We start from the raw sequence: 22,337 nt of genomic DNA, 5'->3' as shown, positions 1-22,337 counted from the left end.
AGAATATGGCCCATCATCACTATGGACCCCAAACTGAAGGCCCTGAAAGACTGCACCATCATGCCGGCATTCAAAAGGAGTAAAAACATCAAAGACTTCATTGTCCATAACGATATCTCCAGTCACAAAGAGGCCACGGCACAGACCTTCCTTCGCAGAAAAAACGGCAATTTCCGCTGTCTTAACTGTGTCACATGTAACGGACTAGAAACAGGTGACCATTTCGTTCACCCACGAACTGGCTCCAAATTCAAGATCCGGTACCCCTTGACCTGCAGTAGCCGCTATATTGTCTATTACATTAAGTGTCCTTGTGGCCTCCTTTACGTTGGCAAGACTATCCGTCAGTTAAAAGAGCGCATTGCCATGCATAAATCCAGCATAAGGGCTGCCTTGGGCACGAAGGGTTCAGACCAGCCGGTTGCGAGACACTGGAAAGCATTGCAACACAGCTTGCCTAGCCTGAGGTACAAGATCATAGACTGGGTACCTGAGAGCCAGAGAGGAGGTGACAGGGGTCGCACCTTACTCAGACTTGAAGCCAAATGGATTCACCTTCTTGATACTGTACAACCACATGGACTTAATGAAATGATGCCATTTGCTTGCTTTCTGTGATCTGCCTTGTCCTGTCCCTCCCGCCGTCAGTCACTCGCTCTTTACTCCTTTTTCCCCCCCTTGCCCTCTCCATTTTCTCTGTCATCTTTCCTCTCGTCCGTCCTTTCCTCTCCCCTTACACCTGTAGTCTACCACAGTACTTTAGCTTAGCCGTCACCTTTAGTTCCGCTCACCCGTCTAGTTTGTTCCTCACATAGTCTCCCTTTCACCCGTCTAGTTTGTTCCTCACCCTTTGCGCTGACTTTCAGCCATACATAGTCTCCCTTTCTCCCCACCTTTGGTGTCACTCTCTACTTAGGGTCTTTTAGTTCACGTCCCCCATTCTTAGACCCCCCTTGCTTAGTGTCTGACTTAGTTCCAGCCCGGTTCCTGCCTTAGGCGCACCGCGGTTACTCTGCACACCCTGCCATATTTCTAGTCGTGTTTGCCCCGCAGCTTCACTGAAGCGTCCCGCCCTTTAACTGCACGCCAGCTCACTCGCTCTAGTGGTCCTGGTTCCCCTTTGCTCCCTTTCCACACCCTTAGTCCGTCTTGCCCACAGCGCCTGCATTTCAGGCAGTTTACGTTCTCTTCCCGCTGTCTCTTTACTCTCCCCCTCTCCTGCCCTTTGCCTTGTCCAGTGGTCCCAGCATTTCTTTTTATTTCACATACAGGTTTTTCTGTTAGGCTCTGCCATCCCATATATGCCTGTTTGTCTCTTTGGACTCATTTGGTCCGCTTTTGCCATTCGCTGTCCATATCTGCTTCCATATCATGTTTGTTGTTGCTGCATAATTTACCATGTTTTGAGCCCTCATTTTGTCTACAACATGTATGTTTTATTATATGCTCGACATATGTTATGCAAGTTGAAACACTCGCTGCAGCCTCCAGCAACAAGCTCTAGCCACCTTTGTCTTCTGCCCACTAGTGCTCAGTCACACTAGCCAGCTATGTTCTTGCACTGGGCAGGCGGCGTCCTCGCTCCTGCCCGTTCCCAGGCTATTTACAGTCGCGTCTTTCAGCGTCTGTGTTGCCATGACTCCCTCACTCCGGGTGTTCCAGACACACCCCCCGGTGACCCCGATTAGTAGTCTAGTGCGCCTTTTGACGTCACTGACTACCCGCCGGGGCTGCGTTGGTGTTGGCTGCACGAGTTTTTTTTTTTTTCCCCCCATTTTTTCTATAAATGTAAGTACTGTTTTGTTCACTTGCCATGTCTTGATAAAGGGCTCAGCCCGAAACGTTGACACAAGCTATTGGTGTTTGACTGTTATTTCTTTATCTACATTGTCGAAATCTTGGGAGTGCCATCCTGCCCGTTTGCTATATATATATATATATATATATATATATATATATATATATATATATATATATATATATATATATATATATATATATATATATATATATATATATATATATATATATATATATATATAGTACTTGTTTCCTAGCACGGCCATAATCGCGGGCATCGTGTACCTTAAAGTTAAGGTACACGATGCCCGCGATGGACCCGATTTCCTTTGAAATCAGGTCCATTTAGCCGTCAAAGCCTAAATCGCGGGCATCGCGTCGGTCGCGGCCATTAGCATGGCCCCAGACGCGACCGACGCGATGCCCGCGATTTCCCCATAGGCTTCAAATATTTTTTAACATTGAAATCGGGAGCATCGCGTCGGTCTTGTGCCATTATAATGGCACAAGATGAGATGGACTTGATTAAGTCCATCTCACATAGGAAACAATGTGAAATGGGCCAATACGACCCATTTCACATTGTATATGGCCCCGTCGTCACCCCACGATTGACGCGAACCCGAAGCGTGGCGAGCACAGCGAGCCCGCGAGGGGCGGCGGTGCGCGTCCTTTCATTCCCCTACCATCCACGTCGGCGTGGAGTTGAGAATATAAAGTGTGGCGAGCGCAGCGAGCCCGAAGCGTGGCGAGCGCAGCGAGCCCCGCGAGGGGATGCGTATACCTGTGAAGTAATACGCGGGCGCTCGCCACGCTTCAGGCTCGGTGGCTCACTGCCCTCGCCACACTTTATATTCTCAACTCCACGCCGACGTGGATAGTAGGGGAATGAAAAAGTCTGAGGACGCGCACCTCCGCCGCTCGCCACGCTTCGGGTTCACGTCAATCGTGGGGTGGCGTTGAGGGTGTAAAATTGGGGGTGTAGGGCATATTTTACATTGAATGTAATGTAAAATCGGGTCCCAGGGACCCTATTCACATTTCATTCAATTAAAAAATCGCGTCAAACGCATGCGATGCAAGCGACGCAATTTTTCCGACACGACCACCCCGATGGAAATCGGTGTGGCCGTGCTAGGAAACAAGTACCATATATATATATATACACACACCATCAGATCACAACAGTGGGGTGCACCAATATAGTAGCAGTTCATGCTCCAATTAATATACATGCAGGGCCAATGGAGGTCCAATAAGGGCACTCAGCACTTAGTAGAAAAGTATGACTTTTATTTATACATCACCAAATGTGCAGGGGACCATGGTCTCATTCGACTTTTTGACCATTCACGGCCTTTGTCAAAACATAGTAATAAGCATCTATACAGCTCTCAGGATTAGAAGATACCAAAACCGCCTGGGGCACCCCCTTAAGTAACGCTGCTAATGAGGTAAAGCATGTCAAGCAGTCCCTGGTGTGCCTCCACTTACGGGAGCCCAGAGCGTTCATTCCACATAAGTGTCTAGTGTTCCCGCTAGGCTGTTTTAGCGGGGCGCTGCGACCTGCCCGATTTTTAAAGGGCAAAATGCGCCCTGCCCCTCTCGCAGCGCCCCGCTAAAACAGCCTCACGGGGAAGCCCAGCGTCGCCGTAGACGGCGATGCCCGGCGCTTCCCCGGCAGCATAGTGGCTTCGGAGGGGCCGGTCCCACCCCCTTTGACGATGCCGGCGGCCCGGGCACGCCCCTTTGATGACGCCGGCGACACGGGGCACGCCCCTTTGATGACGCCGGCGACCCGGGGCACGCCCCTTTGATGACGCCGGCGACCCGGGGCACGCCCCTTTGATGACGCCGGCGACCCGGGGCACGCCCCCAGCTGTGGACCGGTCCACCCCCCTGCCCGGTCTCCATCCTAGCGTGAACACTAAGTGTCTATAGAATTCCCTGAGCGACTGACAGGAACTAATATGGCCTTGCTTTTCAAACACCGGAAGAACCCCTCCGGTGCGTATCAACGCACGGACATCAAACTCCCTGTCAGGTTATATACTGTCATAGACATCTAAACAAATCCAATATGACTGCGTTTCAGTCTACCAAGTGGGAAATTTTGCACAATTCCCAGCACATAATGGAATAATTATATGCTATACAAATAGCGGGCAACTCATAATTCGGCCTATGCTTATATAATAATCAAAAAATCCATTCACCTGAACAATAATAGCCAATCTAGATTGCATAAAAAGAGCAATTAATCTATTATCAATACTCATCAGCAATTACTTAAAAGGGAGCAGGCTGTACTCAATCCGCAAGGGCAAATGAGTACATATATTATATAACAAATGTAGTGTTCATTCTAGCACCCGCTATCTTTGAAAACCCATGGAGTTCCTCTTCCCTGCCAGGGGTGTCGCTGTCTGCTGTAGTGATTCTAGCACAGTATGGTCTGTATATCAGCACTGATATGTAAACCAAACCTGTTCTAGAAACACCACAGCAGACAGCGACACCCCAGGTAGGGAAGACGAACTGCATGAGTTTTCAAAGATAGCGGGTGCTAGAATGAACACTAAAATGCCCTGGTACATGTCAGTCTATGACAAATTTTAATGCGCTGTGTGGTTGTGAGACAGAGCTACCTGTGATTATGGCATTGCAGGTTGTACAACCCTTACATTTGAAGCAGACCGTTTTCTCCAACTTTAACCGCTGCGTGCCTGCGTTGTTAGGTTGCAAGGTGGGCCTCATTAGCAGTTGGTGAAGGTTCGGGCCTCGGCGGTATGCAATCATGGGTGCTCTATACTTAGCGAGTTTAAGTGCAGAGTCACTACCAACAATTGTCCAGTGACATCTGTAAATAGCCTGGGTAGACTTAGATGTATGGTCAAATGTACCCACATGTACCAGTCTGGGGTTCTGTGGCACATCCTCTCTCTGATTTTGAGATTTTTGGTATCTCTGGATAACCTTTAGAAACAACACTGTACCACTTTTCTTGAATATACCCCCTTGACAAGAATCTCTTGCCCATCACATCCAGCTGTTGAGTAGCTGCTGTTTGTTCTTAATACCCTAAAAATTTTAGAGATTGGCAAGCTCTCCTTTACACGCATACAGTGCTGACTTCTGGCTTGTATGGGGTGTATTCAATGCCGCAGCGAGTGGCCGGCGAGGGGGTTAAACAGCGAGCATTGCTGAAAACCAGCGATCCTCGCTGTTTAACCCCCGCGCCGGCCGTTCGCTCTATTCAACGTTCTGGGGAAATACTCGCCGTCACAGGACGGCGAGAGTTCCCCAAAACAGCGAGACCCGCAGTTTTTAGCCGCGGGTCTCGCTGCTTCTGGAGCCGCATCCGCCAATTCCCCCTCGCTCAAAAAACGGAGCGAGGGGGAATTGGCGGATGCGGAGGCTGTGTTGAATGCTGTCAGGGTGAGTGGTGACAGCGAGCAGGAAGCCCTGCTCGCTGTCACCACTCGCAAACAGCATTGAATACCTGCCTATGTCGCAGTCTGTTGCTTTGCGAAAAAGGGTATAAACTTATTACCATCTCAAAAAATAGAGACATCCAATATTTAACAGTTTACTGATCAATGCAGTAGGGAAAACGTATCGGTTCTGGCTCTGTATTTAGTTCTCCGACCATCTCCAAAAAACTATTCTGTGTTCCTGACCATACCCCAAATACATAATCTATAAACCTTAAACAAATCAGAAAATCATATCTCTACGTAAAATATTTGCGTTCATACGATGCCATATAAAGGTTGGCAGATTCAAACCCATTGCAGTTCCATTGGACTGCATGTAATAATCAGAACTGTACATAAAATAATAATTTTTTAATGCCAACTATGTAAAAATTATCAATATTAGTACAGCAGAATTTGGCAGCAGAAAATATGACTGGAAAATACTTATAATTTTCCAGCTGTAATTGGCTAAAGTCCGCATGGATCATTCAGATCCGTGCAGGATTCTGTGTGTAAAAAAGTAGATAAATATATAAATAATAAGAATACATTTTTTTTTTTAAAAGCATTAAATGGGCATTTAAAAAATTAAATGGGCATTGAGCTGGGCCTGGTTGCAGAAATACAGGGGGGAAATTAAATTGGGTCCCCCTGTATATCTATAACCAGTACCAGGCTCTTGGCCCGGTCTTGGTTCCCAAAATACACAGGACAAAAGCAGTAGGGGTCCGCCATATTTTGTAAACCAGCACCAGGCTCAAACAGCCAGAGGTGTCATGCCACAGCTGGGGGACACTTTTACATAAGGTCCCCAGCCAAAGCATGATCATCCTGGCCAGTCAGCCTGGGCTGGGTCCCTGGGAGTGGAGACCCCCCCCCCTCTAGGAGAACCCCGGCCCGGGCTGACTGAGTGTAGTGGCGGGCTGGGTTAAAAATGTAGAAATTAGAATAAAGTGTTAGGTTCTTTTGTGGCACAACAATTCCCAACAAACCTCCCATGCAGCCCCTCCCTGAGAATTAGGGAACCCCCGGCTCTTCCCATCATAGACGCCAATGTTAAATTCATAACATGGGCTTCTATGGACCAGAGTTTCCCTTTTCGTACTAAGCCTTCTTAGTAAATTTACCCCAATATGTACAAATACAACAAAGATAATTTGTACAAAAGAAAGAGTTAAAAATACCAAAACAAATTTGGGCAATAGAACTAGTATCACTGTAATCTGTCCATATTCTCTTTTAGCAGCTGTTGCCTAGGAACTTTCTGCCTTGTTACACATAAGAAAGAGAATTAAAGAGAAAAATGATAAAAACAGACAACTTATTTCATAGCTGTGCAGTAGATCACCTCCCACTCGCAAAATAATTTGCAATCCAGATTGTTGGTAAGTATGGGCATTATGTGAACATGTGCTCCTGTGTTAAGTGAGCTTGAAGTATTTTCTATCTTTGACTGTTATGCTACTTTCAATCTTAATTAGTAAAAATGAAAACACAATTGCTTCAATCACAAAGTAGGGGGAAAATAAACAATTATCTTAATGCTTTTACAAAGTATATTTCTCATACTGTGAGGGCTGTAAGCAGAAGTAATCCTGTAAGTAGAATAACAAAATGTTGAGGTTCCCTTTTGCTGTAATGGCCAATAAATGCTGCTCAACCAATAACTAAGGCCAGGTACATAGAATGATGTGTATTCCAGCCGACCTGATGCCTGATGGAAATATATATGGGTCGGCCATACAAACTGTGCGATCTGACATATGGCCCTGTGATATATATTGTGACATATTGTCCTTTATATGGTACTAGTAAAGATCCATACACACTGGGCGATTTTGCCCAAGGATTATGTGGGAGCACGCAGCAGCACTCACCGTTAAAGCTCTTAGGAAAATGTTCCTAATACTGGAAGCTCTTTAATATCTTCATTCAGAGGTTGGCAAAAATAAAAATATGCACCAGTTTATTATTTAGAATGCCCACCAAAATAATTTCCAGCTTTAAATATGATACAAAGGGCCAGATGTATCACGCTTCAAAAAAATGATAAAGTGGAGAGTGATAAACAGCCAATCATTTTTCAAACCCAGTCTGTAATATGGCAGTCAGGAGGTGATTGGCTGGTTATAACATACATCTGGCTCATAATGTTGCTTATCAAATGCAGTCAAATGTAGTATGCACAAAGAATGGGAAAGAAAAAAAAGCTGTTACTTTGAGTATGACACTACAGGAAATGTCAGATATACTGGAATTTGTGATGACAATGTTACTGGTTGTATGGGGTTTTGGAAGTGGAATAGTGAAGAATCCCGCCCATAGCAACCAATCAGTTTCATCCTATAATTTCATAAAATGACAGCTAGAAGCAGACTATGGGCAACTACTCATTTCTATTGTTTAGAACAGTGATGGCTAACCTTGACACTCCAGCTGTTGTTGAATTACACATCCCAGCATTCCCTGCATCAATTTTAGCATGGCCAAATAGTAAATCTGTAGCAGGGCATGTTGTGATGTGTAGTTCAACAACAGCTGGAGTGTAAAGGTTAGCCATCACTCAAACTTTAGAAGGTATGATTCTGTACATGCCCCTCTTATACCCCAATCTCACTGCCGCAAAAACCCGGGTATTTGCCAGGGCAAGCAGTAATTTCCTGTGTCCTGTCTCAGTGTGAAAGGGTCTTTGTGAAATTCCCGGGTGTTATGCCCTGGGAATTAGACACAGGTTTTTTGCAGGGTTTTTCCTGGGTAATACACGGGTGTATGGCAGTGTGAACAGCACAGACCCGGGTTTTTCTCACAAAATGCAAAAAAGCAAGTTCATTGGGGGATGTAATCATGTGATATGTGACAGCCAGCCAATAAAAGCTGCTTTTTAAACAGCCAATCAAATTCCACACACTTGTTGGAAGGCAGACCATGGAAAGCAGTGTGAAAGGTGCAGACACGGGAAATTCCCGTGTCTGAGGTGCAGTGTGAATGGGGTCTATTGAGCTGACAAGCTCTGTGCCCTGCCAAAAATCCGGCAAGAAAAACCCGGGATTTTGCAGTGGCGGCAATGAGAACATGGTATTAGTCACCTCCTAAAGAACATCCAACCAATAATAATCTTGAAGTTAGGGACAGAGTTGGTGAAATGGGTTCCAAAAGGCTATGTCCCCCTGAAATAGGCCCTTGACCCTACTTAGGAGCCCACAAGTGACAGTGAAGAGTGTCACCACACCCGGTGATGACTGCATGAAAAATAGTGACTTTTTAAGTTTTCTTTTTCTGTCAGCATTTAAACCCAATTTTAGTGTACTGCTGTGCTCACCACACTTTACTGTTCCCAACCAAAGTCCACGTTGATGGTCAAGAATGAAAACAGTAAAAATAATTTAAACAAAACAAAAACATTTCAACCTTTTCATGTGTTGATTGAAAATATATTGACATTTTTCTTGTGTCAACATTTTCTCCTTGTCGGCCTAAACATTGCCCGTCAACCATCCAAATACCATTACCCACATCATGGAATGAGTAATATGAAAAATGGTTCCATGGTGTTTGGTAATATTACATATCCTGTATTAGTGTACAGCAATGTACTGTGCTACTATGTGATGCGCTTCATCCTTGTCTATGTAAGGGCTCTATCCACACAGGGGGCCTTATTTTGGTTCATTCTTTCTGACAAAATCCTTCTTAGATGGACAAAACCATGTGCACTGCAGGGGGGCAGATGTATCATGTGCAGAGAGAATTAGATTTGGGTGAGTAATTTTGTTTCTGTGCAGGGAAAATACTGACTGCTTTATTTTTACACTGCAATATAGATTTTGCTCCAGTTTGTCCACATATTTTATGGTTAGCAGCTAAACAAACAGGTTTTGGCAATAACATTTACCATAACTAATTGTGTGTAGACACGGTAGGATATGCCGTGCTATGCGAGTCCTGATATGATCAGGTCGCATCGGGACTCGCATAGCACGGCATGCAGAGGCACAATTTTGAATATATAGTGCAGATCTGCATTATATAGTCTTGGCTGCCCTCTCTATTTGGTTGCCGATTTTCGCTCACACGGGAGAGCGCCAGGCTCGCAAGCTCTACAAAAGTACACAATCAACATGCGATATGGTTTCCGATGTTCCCTATATCGGCAACATCGGAAGCCATATCACACCGTGTTTACACACTATAAGTTGAATTGACCCTGAACCACCAACCTGAGGCACCCCTGCAAGGGTTACAAGGCACCCCAGAACACAGTTTGGGAACCACTGCACTAGGGTGATTTACATGAAAGTTCGGCACTTTTCATGCAATTCCGGTGATCAATCGCCTGAAAAGTGTCCAAACGGCATTTGAATGACAGCAGGTCAAATGCGATGGGTGGTCCGGTGCACATTACACCAAAGCCTGTGAGTCGCACCAGCTGCAGAAACAATCTGCTAGATTGGTTTTGAGCAGGGCAGGCTTAGCTGAGATCACATTTGATAAATCACATGCAGAAGGACAGCATGTGATCCTGCCGTGGGCAACTTCATCAAGTCAGGGCAGAAATTAGGGTATTTGGTGCCCAGGGCAAATCACTTGGAATCAGAGTTGGCAGCAGGGGGTTGCTAAGTGCACAAATTTAATGCCACCCTAACCCAGCGCCCAGGTCGCATAACCCCCCAGCCCTCCCCTAGTTAAAGCTCTGTCCAAGGGGAGCTTTATGTACAAAATGCTCTGTTCCTGAACTTCCCTCTTAATGTATGATTGCAGTCACCTGTGCTGAGCTAGTTTATGGATGAGAAGGCTGTTTCAACACAGGTGACGGCAATGTTATACTTCAAGCTGGAAGTCCAGGAGCAGAACGTTTTGTATCTACTAGAATGGGCCATGTTGGATGGCCCGACTGCACAATGATAGCTGTCAGGAGGGGGCACCCCTGCATCTCGCGATGTGTGTGTACAGTACCTTCATAGTGTGCGCTACTGCCCCCGGCTTCTGCCATGCTGCTGGCTGCCTCCGCTTCCGTGAGTGGGAGGGAACACGCAGGGGGAGGGGCTTACGCGGGTAATTTGTACATAAAACACACGGCTGAGCGGCGGCTACCATTCTAATCCGCGCCTCCCCCGACAATGCGCTGCAACTGCTGTGTGGGATGTAGCATGTAGTACAACCATGTCGCCCCCTGTCTGCCGATACTTATGAAATGCACGGAGGGGGGGCAGCAGGTCTGGCAGGGTGGGCTGTGCTCTCAGCGGCCGCGCCCCCTCCCCGTAACGTCCCTGGGGCAGACGCTTCCTGTGCACTGCACTACATGTCCCGGCGTGCTGTGCGGCGGCGAGCTCGCAGCGTTGGTTACTCCTGGTTACCAGAACAATGAGCGGCAGCCAGTGTGCGAGCTAGCCGTGTGCGCCGCGCATGCTCCGTAGGTGCCCGGGGGGTAAGGGGGCATACCAGTGTCACACTGACTGACATATATATAATATGTGTATATATAGGGTCAGAGGCTAGTAGTACATGCCGAGGGCAGCAGCAGTCACACTTCACCCGCTGACAACATAACACCCCCCCCCCCCCCCCCCCCCCGCCTGCACACAGGTGCACACTGACACGCACGCACAGCGCTGTGCACATATACCGCAGCAGCGGCAGGCACAGGTATGGCAGTCGCCTGAGGGGAGGCTGGCACCGGCAGAGTCCGGGACTACACGGACGCCTCTACATGCAGGGCAGGAGCGGGGCATCTTCGGTACATATGCCACTCGGCACCAGCAGGAGCCACACGGGGGACCCGCACTGAGGAGCAGAAAGCAGCGCACCGTGTGACACACACATACACACACACGCAGGCTGCCGGCTCCCTTCCTGCCACTGACAGCAGCCGGAGAGGGGGCTCGTACACAAAGGCAGGATAGAGGTGGGGGGGAGGAAGCGGCCGCCTGGGCAGCAGCAGAGCAGAGCAGAGGAGAGTGGAGCAGCGATCACACTGGAGGAGGAGGAGGGATGTGTGGCTGCTCCTGATCCATAGACACGCAGAACACTGCAAACATGTGGATACCCACGGAGCACGAGAAATACGGCGTGGGTGAGTGCTCTTCTGAAACTTTTCCTCTCCTGTCATCTCCCACCGCTGCTGTGTTCTATCTGCCATTGCCTCTTGCTCACCGGGGGGCTGTATACAGCCAACCTCCCTGCAGCACACACATACACATAGCTGCACTGATTTGTGTCCGGCCTGTGGCTGATTACTAGTCATGCATTATCTGTACGCGGCTCATACATGTTATTATTTATGTACATGTCTGTAAGCATCACTGGCAGGCATACCGCTGTAATAAAAACCTATAGCGTATGGAATGTGCTGTAGGTTGAATGTATACCTGCAGAGCATTCTACTGCATATCATACATATGTTCTCTGCTCAGACCTGCTGGTACGATTGGTTCTTTATATCGACATACAATGAATGCTATCTGGATATAATGGGGACATGACGGATATAATTATTTTTCCAGGTTCCATAGGTGGAAGTTTATTACATATGAAAACAAAGAGGCTGTCATTGAGTTTAGCTCTGATGCAAGATTGATGGCAAACTGCTTTAAAAAAAAAAACAAAAAAAACATAATCCATATAAATGAACAGTGACAATATTTAATTTGATTCTATTATTTCATTGTTAACAGTGTACTTACCAACTATAATTAATTATTATTATTTTTAAATCAGGTGGTCAAAATAACTAATAGAATCTTATTTTAACATTTGTTTTCTGGTGAAATTGTATGATTTTCACATGTGTAATTTTGTATCCTTGCTAATGTATCTGCGTGCTAATTTTAGTTTCCATCTGGTCTAATCCAATTTTTGTGTTTTGTTGATGGTAATCCTCTAGTACTGTGTGATTTTTATCATCGTGAATGGGCATATGTTATATAATTTTCAGTGGTTTGCCATATTACTCCCTTTTGGAATTTGTGTGGCCTTCAAAACAGTGCTTGATTTCATCCTTCAGAGGAGAAATTGTCTAATTCTAGTCAAATAAAAAATTCCATGATTTATAAGCTTTGGAAATGGGGAATTACTAATCGGTAAATGCCCAGGAATCTGGGAGTTTCTTTGTATTGTTTCTCTGTTTGCCTTTGGTTGGTGCTTTTGTTTGTTTGTGCTGAGGGAAGTGTTGTGATTGTTGACATGATGTGAGGTCTGTTCCATGGGATGTCATTTACTAAGTCCCGCCTATCTCTCTCGGCAAATGGACCTCTCTGAGAAACCATCACAGGCATCCTTTGTACTTTGTGGCACATATTTTCAGAATATATTACTGCTTGCTTTAGCTATGGAAACAATGGCTGTATATCAGTTTGCCAGTTCATGGCCCATTAACTTGTATGGTATCAAAGCCGTTAATCCTGTTGGAATATAATATACAGAAATCTTCCATATTCACTGCTCATTTCCTATGGACTTGCTGCCATCTGCCCTGGTTTCTCTCATTCATTTTATGGTCTTCTTCAAATCAATGACAGACCGTATTGTTTAAAGATGAGCCATAAATTACACTATACAACAACAATAATAATAATAATAATACAATATTTAAAGATGTTTGGTAGGTGTTATTATTTATATTTAGAGTTTTTTTTGCTTTACAGGCATTTTACTCGTGTTGAGTCGTTTATTTATTTTTAAATCCGATTTAAACAAAACACATTGGTCAAATAAGCAGTTTTTCCCCTTGTGCAATAGTATTAGTTTATCAGCTGAAAGCAGTAAACCGAAGGACCATGTTGTGCTGTACTCAATAAAGCCAGATGAATGTGTTTCATGTATTTACAATAAATAGTGCAGATTGTACCAAATGTGATGTCTTTGGGTAATACAGTTTGACCTTTCTTGCTATCATTATTATACATGTTCATTGTCATTTGCATCTATGTACTGTATATTGTTGGCATGTAGTAACTCAGGATGACCGTTTAAGCATGATTGTTTATTAAGCATCTAAATATTGTTCAGCACTGTACATTGAAGGATTTATGATACAAATACGATACAATGACCTAAAACAGCAGTTAAAAATGAGCATGCCCTTTATGAGCTTACACTCAATTGCCTGTATTGAATACTCTGCGATGTGTAAGTGTTGCACCCCTGCATTTTCAACTGTCCTGACCAATGGGGTTGCGAGGTAAGGTTGGTGATGATTGTGATTTGCTGCATTCCGACCTCACTTTGTGGTCGTAGCCCACAACTGAATCACCTACTAACATTTCAGAGTACCTGATACATCGTAAAGAGGAATAGCAGTTGTAGCTGCTGGATAGGAAAGTGTGTTGTTGTTATTATAAGGCAGCAGTATTATCAGCGGCCAATGATAAAGCGAATGGCATTTCTGTGCATATAGCTGGGCTCAGATTAGAAGACACAGCGGTAAGAGGAGGCCTGAAAAAAAAAAACAGTAAAGTTTATATTTAGTTAATGCAAAACATATGGCAATAATTGCATATGTGAAAAGGCAGATAACCATGCACTAATCAATTTAGCAAAGCTTAGCTGATCAGAATTAACTTATGCATTTTGTCACAGAAATTAGCTTGTTGATGTCCCCTCAGAAATTGAAATAGATGTTAGGTTGTTATGAAGTTGATCAGTAGGCACTTTTTATATGTAATGATGGCTATTTGTGAATTAATGCTAGCTGTGCATTTTCTTTTATGTGGAATCAGAACTTTGTTCCTTATTACAAAGGTTTCCTAGTGCAGCTTTGTATGTTGCAACATTTTAAGGAATGAAGCTAAAGCACTTTCTATTATTTATTGGATTGGTATGTGGAAAAGAAGCAGCTTAAATTAACGAGGGAGCTGTCTTTGCCTTTGGTGCTGGTTTGTATGCAGAATTGTTGTATGCCGGATAAACGTGGTTTTAAGTAGTAATGCAGCCCATACACGGTCCGTTTTTGCCGGCTCCGTTTAGTACTATGCGATGCGCGCTCCCGCGCATCTCATCGTACGGTACAAAAAGTATGTGCTGCACATACTTTTTGTACTAGGTACACATCGCATCGGATCACAGTGCATGCACTAGGGATGCAATCCGATGCGTGCTAATTAAGTGCCGAACGGATCCGTTAAACGGACCGTGTATGGGCACCTTAATGGATAACTGAACAGGGGCCAATTGAATGACAGAAAAGCTTCATGATTTATCTCTGTCTTTTATAAACCATTTTGTCTGCCTTATAGCTGCAGATACACTGAGTGGCTTTCCCCCTGCCCGGCGCCGACGGAGGGGGGAGGACGGCTTTGCATAGCGGAGCGCTATGCAAAGCCGACCTGAAAGCTGCTCACCTGCTGGTATAACCAGCAGATGAATGGCTTTCCCGGCGATGTTGCAGGAGCGTGCATCGCCGGGCCATACACACTGGGCGGCTTTGAGCTGAAAGTCACTCAAACCTGCTGTTTTCAGCGACTTTCAGCTCAGTCGCCCAGTGTGTATGGGCCTTAAGCAATGATAGTCTATGATCTAGTCAAAATTGCCTTGCCTTTACAGTCAATCTATGCTAAGCAATCGCTGCTAGACAATATTGACTAAGCAGGTGAAAAAAAGGGAGATTTTGGCTAACCTTCTAGGAGATTTTGACTATCTAGTCAAAATCTCCTGTTAAAAGTTCTCCGTGTGTACACCCCTATAGACTGTGCATGCAAGTAAATTTTTTTTTTTTTTTTTTTTTTTTTTTCAACATTAATTTTTATTAGTTTTACAAAATAATGGACAGAATTATAGGATACAGAAAGGTAAGAAAAAATAAGGAACAGCAAAAATAATATTAGGGAAAGGGGGGGGGAGCACACAGTGAATTAAGTTTTCATTCACAAAGCAATATTTCCATCTTAAACTGTATCAAAGAGAATAAAAAAGTTCTGTAATTGGCATTTATAGGCTAACTTGTAGAGAACGGTCAAAAGGTCAAACGGTCACATGCTCGTTCCCTGATAGTCAGGTTTAAATGTAGACAGGGAACTAGAATCAAGACTCTACTCTATTCTACGGGGGCCTGCCTGTTCTAGAGGCCTGGTATTCAGTCCAGCCGAACCACTTTATTAACGGGTTGGAGGCCGAGGAAGAGTAATGTACTCCTGCGGTCTCGTATTCACAGTGATGTTGAACCGCTTGTTCTATTTGGGGGATAGTAGGGATTCGAGTGTAGCGCCAACACTGGGCAATCAGGGTTTTAGTTGTGATCAGGATATGGCCCATGATGTATCTGTCGTTATTGGGGAGGCCTCCGGTGGTCAGGTGGAAAATCGCCACTTTCGGGGACGGAGGAATGGGAGCCTTCAGCACTGTAGAGATAAGTGCAAAGACCGCTTTCCAAAGCCTGGAGATATATGGACATTCCCAGAATATGTGGAAAAGGGAGCCCACGCATCCACAGTTTCGCCAACATAGATTAGGGTTGGCTGGACTGAATTTATTCAGTAATACTGGAGTAATATACATGCGATGCAGAAGTTTATAGTATTGTTCGGTGTGCGAGATACATTTAGACACTTTGAAACCTATTTGGAAGATGTGATGCCACTCTTCCTCGCTAATGGGTTCTTTCAAATCTTGTTCCCATTTCTGTAAGGAGGGGAATTTTGTGAAGCTCGATGGTTCTATTAATAAATTGTACCACCAGGAGATACTTCCTCTGCTACCCGCACTTGTCAATTTATTCTGGATGTATCGAGGGAGTGTGGACACAACATGTGGGTTCTGGGTTACGGTGGACAACCAGTGTCGGAGCTGAAGGTATTTGAAGAAGTCCCCACGTGGGAGGGAGAATTGGGATTGTAGTTGTGAGAATGGTAATAGGGTTCCAGAGGTTGTAACCTCAGCGAGTGATGGTACCCCCCGCGAGGACCATGAGGTGAAGGAGAGATTTGGTATTAGGGAAGCAATGGCCTGGAGCGATAGCTGGGTGCAAGGTAATGATATGTCTGATGTTAGTTTTATCGCCTCCAGCCATGCCTTGCGAGTGTGTATGGTAGAGGAAACTGGTGTCAGATGGCGAATATCCACTGAAACGGGGAGCCAGAGACAGTCTGAAAGTGGGCAGGGGGCCATTAAATTGCGTTCCATGGTCACCCATACTTTGGGGTCATCCAACTCAAACCAAGCCCCAATTTGGGAGAGTATGCTAGCGACTTGGTATTTGTGCAGGTCGGGGTATGCCACCCCCCCTTCCCGTTTTGGGAGTGACAGAGTTCTTCGGGCCACCCTTGGCTTAGACCCCCGCCATATGTATATAGCAAAGGATGATTGGAATTTATTTAACAAAGGAGTGGGGATCAAGAGGGGGATGGTTCTAAATAGGTAAAGGATCTTAGGTAATATCATCATTTTTAGAGCCGCTATTCTCCCTAGCCATGAGATATGCAACATCATCCAGTCCGTGGACATCAGCGAGATCTTGTGGAGGAGTGGGGCATAGTTCGCTTGAATCATGTCCCCGATGGTAGGGGTGATGTGAATTCCCAAATATTTAAGGCTACTTGTTTGCCAGGAGTATTGAAATTTAGTTTTTAGGGATTGGAGGAGATCGGAGGGGAGGTTTAAGGGGAGTGCTTCTGTTTTGGACCCGTTTAACTTGTAATAGGATACAGCGGCATATTCATCTAGGATCACATGGAGGCCGGGAAGGGAATACTCTGGGTCTGTGAGAGAGAGCAGGACATCGTCCGCAAATAAGCAAATTTTATATGGTACACCCGATATCTTTGGGCCTTTAATAGTATCTGATGATCTTATAATCTCGGCAAGGGGTTCAATGGCTAGTGCAAAAACCAAGGGTGATAGGGGGCAGCCCTGGCGAGTGCCATTGGAGAGTCTAAAGGAGGGGGACAACAGGCCGCTCACAAATACTCTGGCTGACGGGGACGAGTATAAAGCTGATATGGATGTTAACGCACGGCCCACTATCCCAAACTTGCGTAAAACCGCATATAAGTAGCCCCAATGGAGTCTGTCAAAGGCCTTCTCTGCGTCCAAGGACAACAATAGTAACGGTTCCTCCGACCCAGAGAAGGCCTCAACTAAATTGATTATTCTTCTGGTGTTATCAGGTGATTGTCTGCCTTGAACGAAACCCACTTGATCCTGATTAATGAGTGTGGGAAGCAGGGGGTTGAGTCTATTAGCTATCATTTTGGCATAAATTTTAACGTCCGAATTAAGCAATGCAATGGGTCGGTAGTTGGATATGATAGTTGGGTTCTTTCCTGGTTTAGGGAAAGCTACTATCCTGGCTTCCAACATTTCTTTCGGGAAGTTACCTAGCGCGGATGCTTCATTAAATACCTGGGCCAGAATAGGTGAAAGAGTGTCTTTGAAACAGGAATAGAATTTGTTAGTGTATCCGTCTGGGCCAGGCGCTTTGTCCGCTGGAAGTGACTCGATAACTGTATTAATCTCCTCTATCGACCATGGCTGAGCTAGTGTATGAAGGGCCGTCTCACTAAGGGAGGGGAGAGTAATCCGAGCCAGAAATTGGTCTATAGCGGAATCAGTGGGTTGTGGGGTCAATGGGTCAGTAGCCAAGTTGTAAAGGTTAGAATAATATGCGGCAAAGGCATTGGCAATATCTGCTGGGTTAGACACTTTGAGGCCTTTGTTGTCCGTGATTGACCGAATTCGGTCCTTCGCGAGTTTTCCTCTCAGCTTTCTAGCTAGGAGTCTACCTGCTCTATCTCCCTGTATGTAGTATTTTTGTTTAAGTTTAGATAGGGATCTATGAACATCTTGTAAAGCTAAGACATTCCATTCTTCCCGGGCCAGCATGAGGTCCTGGTAAACTTTGGAGTCAGAGGGGGACATTTTATGTCTAGCCTCCAGATCCGCCAATCGGGTCTCTATATTTATCTGATGAGCTGCTGCCCTCTTGCGTATACGGGCAGCTGCCTGAATCGCGGAGCCCCGTACAACTGCTTTTAACGCACACCAGAAGGTAAATTGTGACGTTTCCTCTGGTGAGTTGGTTTCTACATACAAGGAGAGAGTCTCGGCAATAGTCTGCCGTGCCTCTGTGTTTAACAGAAGGTACTCGCCAAGGCGCCATGGGCTAGGGGGGTTTTGAGCAGAGGACAGGTTCCAGTGAATGCATACTGAGGCGTGATCAGACCATGGGACTGGCAGGATAGAAGCTTTAGAGATTTGTTGAAGGGCCCATTTGTCGGAGAGTGCTAAATCTATGCGGGAGTAAGTTCCATGTGCTTGAGAGAAGAAAGTGTAATCCCTTACATTAGGGTTTTTGGCCCTCCAGACATCGTATAGGTCATATTCGTGTATTATTCTCCGAAAGGCGGAGGACTGAGTGGGCACTAGGCGATGACTATGTTTGGTGAGTTTCATTGATTTATCTAGAGAGGGGTCTACTACTAAATTAAAGTCCCCCATAATCATAAGTAAACCCTTTCGGCAGGATGAGAGGGTTTTACAGAATTTCCGTAGAAAAGGTATTTGCTTGGAGTTCGGGGCGTAAAGGACCGCCAGGGTTACTTGTTTATTGTCTAGTCTCCCAATTAAAATGAGGAATCTACCCTCCTGATCAGTGACCTGTTGTTCCAGTACAAAGTCACAAGACCTAGATAAAAGGATGGCGACACCTGCCTTCTTACTTGGGCCATTGGATTGGTAGCAATGAGGATAGAATGGGCTGGAGAATTGGGGGGGGGAGGATTGGAGGAAGTGGGTTTCCTGAAGGGCGACTACATGGGCTTTCACCTTATTGAAATATCTCAGTGCTAGTCTTCTTTTGTTAGGTGAGTTGAGACCCTTGACGTTCAAAGATAACAGTTTAACCATTTAAACATCGAGTTAGGCATGTTACTTCACAGCTGATTCTTATCATATTTAAAAAAAAATGTGTGCATTTCAAAATTAAAAAGGGAGGGACCAGAGGGGGGGACAAAAAAACAGAACAAAAGATACAAAAGGGGGAAGGGGGTTGAAGGGAGTGGGATAGCTCCATAAAGGGGCTACAGAGGGCCACCATCTTAGGTGACACAGTAGGGGCGTGAGGGGGTAATTGACAACACTCGCACTCCTAAGAGAGCTGAGAGGAAGTATGGGGGATAGGGCACAAAGAGAGACAGGCCCCGTGCCCACCTATTGGGGGGAGGATGAGAACTGCTAACATAGTAGCGGGCGTCTGTAAACAGAGACTGCCTGCGCTACATTATGATAGGGCCGGGACACAGGGCATGTCTATCTATACTATACAATAATTGCAAACAAAACAGTAGCAAATATGTCAATTGGCCTATAAAGACCTACTTTGCAGTTCCAGAGTGACTTAACGAAGTTTAAGGTAAGCTGTATCAAAAAAGAAACACAAAGTCAATCGTTTAGTAATATAGGCCAGTGGTGGGATAGCGTCATGTGACAGTTGAAAAACTGGGCCATAATCCTGCGCGTGACATAATGTTAATTAGACTTGCCTGCCACTGACCAATCTCGGGTGAGACGTAACTCATCGGGGATCTTCGGAGAGTCCACCTCCAATTTCCAGGAGGTCAGGAGTTGTGCACCCTCAGTGGGTGTAGTGGCAGTAAACATTGAGCCGTTTTTCCGGATGAGAAGTTTCGTAGGGTATCCCCATCTGTAAGGGATGTCAGCTTCTCGGAGGGCCTTTGTCACCGAGGAGAACGACCTGCGGAGAGAGAGGGTGGCTGCGGATAGGTCGCCAAAGATCTGGAGGTCTCCCAGGATGGCAGCAGAGTGGGTGGATGGTCTGGCGGACTTGAGTATTGAGTCCTTGATATGAAAATAATGGAGACGCATTAGTGTGTCCCGAGGGGCATCCTGGGGGGCGTTCCGGGCTTTTGGTAGGCGATGGATGCGGTCCAAGAGGAAGTCAGTGATCTGTGTAGTTGGCATTAATTTTGAGAATACGTCAGTCACATATTGAGTGAGGTCCGAGTTAGAGACAGTTTCCGGGATGCCTCTAATTTTAATGTTGTTGCGTCTCGACCTGTCCTCCAAGTCGCAGATCTTAGTTTGCAAGGCCCTCACCTCGTCTTGGACCCCCTCGTGAAGAGTAAGGAGATCGTTGTGGGATTTGACCAGTTCATCCAGTTTATTCTCAATGTGGTCAGTGCGATGTCCCACCGCCTCTATGTCCTGTTGGCAAGATTGGAGCGCTGATTTAAATTCAGCGGATATGTCTGTTTTAAATGAGGCTAGTAGCTGCTTCATCAGTCCCAACGTTAGGGGGGCATCGTCCCCTGCTGGAGGTTGTTGGTTATTGCTCATTGTGGTGGGATCGAATGGTGCACTGAGAGCTGATAGAGTAGGTGTACCGGGTCCTTTGATAGCGACCGGCTTAGAGTTGGGTGACTGAGAAGAGGCTTTAAAAAAGCTAGCTGGGGGGGCGCCACCAAGTTCTTTCACTTTTTTAGGGGGCATGTTTGCCGCAGGAAGTGGGACGGTGGTGGAAATGCACAGACTTATGAGAGACTTGGATGCGGGTGCAGGCTGATCTATTAGCAGGTTACGGCTGGGTCAATGATATACTGCCACTGTAGTATTAAACTTCAAATCATATCGGGAGTGGTAAAGTGTGTCAGCACCCTCTAAAGCATATTGGGCGTCATATTAGAGGGAAAGCAGGACATATGAAACTGTATGCGTGGGGTGGCTACCATGCAGCCAGGGCCAGATGAGGTGGTCGTGCCAGCACTGGCCACCAGAGTCAGTGTCCTCTTTATTAGAAGGCTGTTGGTAGGGCTCCTAGGGCTTCTGGGGGAGCCAACACAAGAGGGGTTAAGGGGTGCACTGTCAGTGGTCCTGTGGCTGGGGGTGAACCCTGGTGATAGCAGGATTCTGTGTGGGTCACTGTGTGCAGCACTACTCTGTGTGTGTTAGTAACACAGGAAGAATGGGGAAACCAAGATGGCCGCCGCGAGTAGTGAGGCAGGGGGATAGAGGGGCTCCAGTGCTTTGCTGGGGCTCCTGGGCTTGTTGATTTTGTGCCCAGGGGCTGTGCTGGGTGTGTGGGGAGTCCCCTTACCTCGGAGGCCTGATCCAGGGGCTCCAGCAGTTCCGGCGCCCGCGCGAAGTGCCGCGATCCGGCTGTGGAGCTCGGCCGCCGGGTAGCTGCAGTACTTTAGGCCGCGGCTTGGTGCTGCGGGTAGGCCTCAACCTCCAGGAGCTGTAAACTCGGGTCCCCGGCTCCGTTTTTCGTGCCCCCTCGATCCGGAGGCTCCCCGCCGGCTTGGTGAGTGATGGGGGAGGGTTCAGGTGACCTGAGAGGCCACAAATCGGGGTTTTTAATGGGGGTATTGCAGGAGCTGTAAAGCTGAGCGTCCTGCTTCCTCCACGGCCAGGCCACGCCCCCCGCATGCAAGTAAATTTTGACTACATCATAGTCTATCATTAGACCAAATATCTAGTCAAAATCTCCAGTGCATAGTGTTCATTCTAGCACCCGCCATCTTTGAAGACCCCTGCAGTTCCTCTTCCCTGCCTGGGGTGTCGCTGTCTGCTGTAGTGCTTCTAGCACAGTGTGGTCTGTATATCAGCACTGATATGCAAACCAGACTTGTGCTAGAAACACCACAGCAGACAGTGACACCCCAGGCAGGGAAGAGGAACTGCATGGATTTTCAAAGATAGCGGGTCCTAGAATGAACACTAAGTGCATCTCGTTAAAATTGCTTCGTCAAAATTGGCGATTAGCCAATATCTCCCTGTGTGTATGGGGCTTAACACTAGATAGCAAAGCTTAACACAAGATAATGATTGGTAATTTAATACATCCATAATAATAACATTCCACATTTAAAATAAGGTACATCCATTTAAAGAACCAATTCCAAGGCATTCTGTTTAAATACCTGGTGGATCATACATTTGCAATCAATGTCTATTTTATTTGGTACTCCTGCTCATTAATGCAAATTGTGTGGTGGAAATCCAGACTGAAATCAAAGGTGGATGCTGTTGCAATTTTATTTTCTTTCTGCAATTTGCTAATTAGGTCGACAGGTGTCTAGGTTGACATGGGTTAGATCGGCATGATTTTTTTTT

General features: G+C 46.0%; 2 protein-coding genes across 3 annotated transcripts in view; one reads left to right on the top strand and one right to left on the bottom strand.

Annotated features, from left to right (window-relative positions):
• The window catches only part of ZNF277 (zinc finger protein 277), an 80,957-nt gene extending 70,360 nt beyond the window's left edge, over positions 1-10,597 (bottom strand). The window contains exon 1 of the mRNA XM_083182742.1: positions 10,233-10,597. Coding sequence (XP_083038868.1) covers positions 10,233-10,269 — 37 coding nt within the window. The 5' untranslated portion in view covers positions 10,270-10,597. The remainder of the gene's footprint in view (positions 1-10,232) is intronic.
• Positions 10,598-10,839: 242 nt separating this feature from the next.
• DOCK4 (dedicator of cytokinesis 4) overlaps positions 10,840-22,337 on the top strand; it is a 357,536-nt gene continuing 346,038 nt past the window's right edge. Inside the window, exon 1 of one of the 2 annotated variants that reach the window (XM_083182741.1) lies at positions 10,840-11,349. In XM_083182741.1, coding sequence (XP_083038867.1) covers positions 11,313-11,349 — 37 coding nt within the window. In that variant the 5' untranslated portion in view covers positions 10,840-11,312. The remainder of the gene's footprint in view (positions 11,350-22,337) is intronic. The other variant, XM_083182740.1, reaches the window with a different exon arrangement.

Source organism: Crinia signifera, chromosome 4 (assembly GCF_055691185.1).
Source record: "Crinia signifera chromosome 4, ASM5569118v1, whole genome shotgun sequence".
Classification (NCBI taxonomy): Eukaryota; Metazoa; Chordata; class Amphibia; order Anura; family Myobatrachidae; genus Crinia; species Crinia signifera.
The sequence above is the reverse complement of the archived record's forward strand: the minus strand, read 5'-3'. Positions and strand labels throughout refer to the sequence as shown.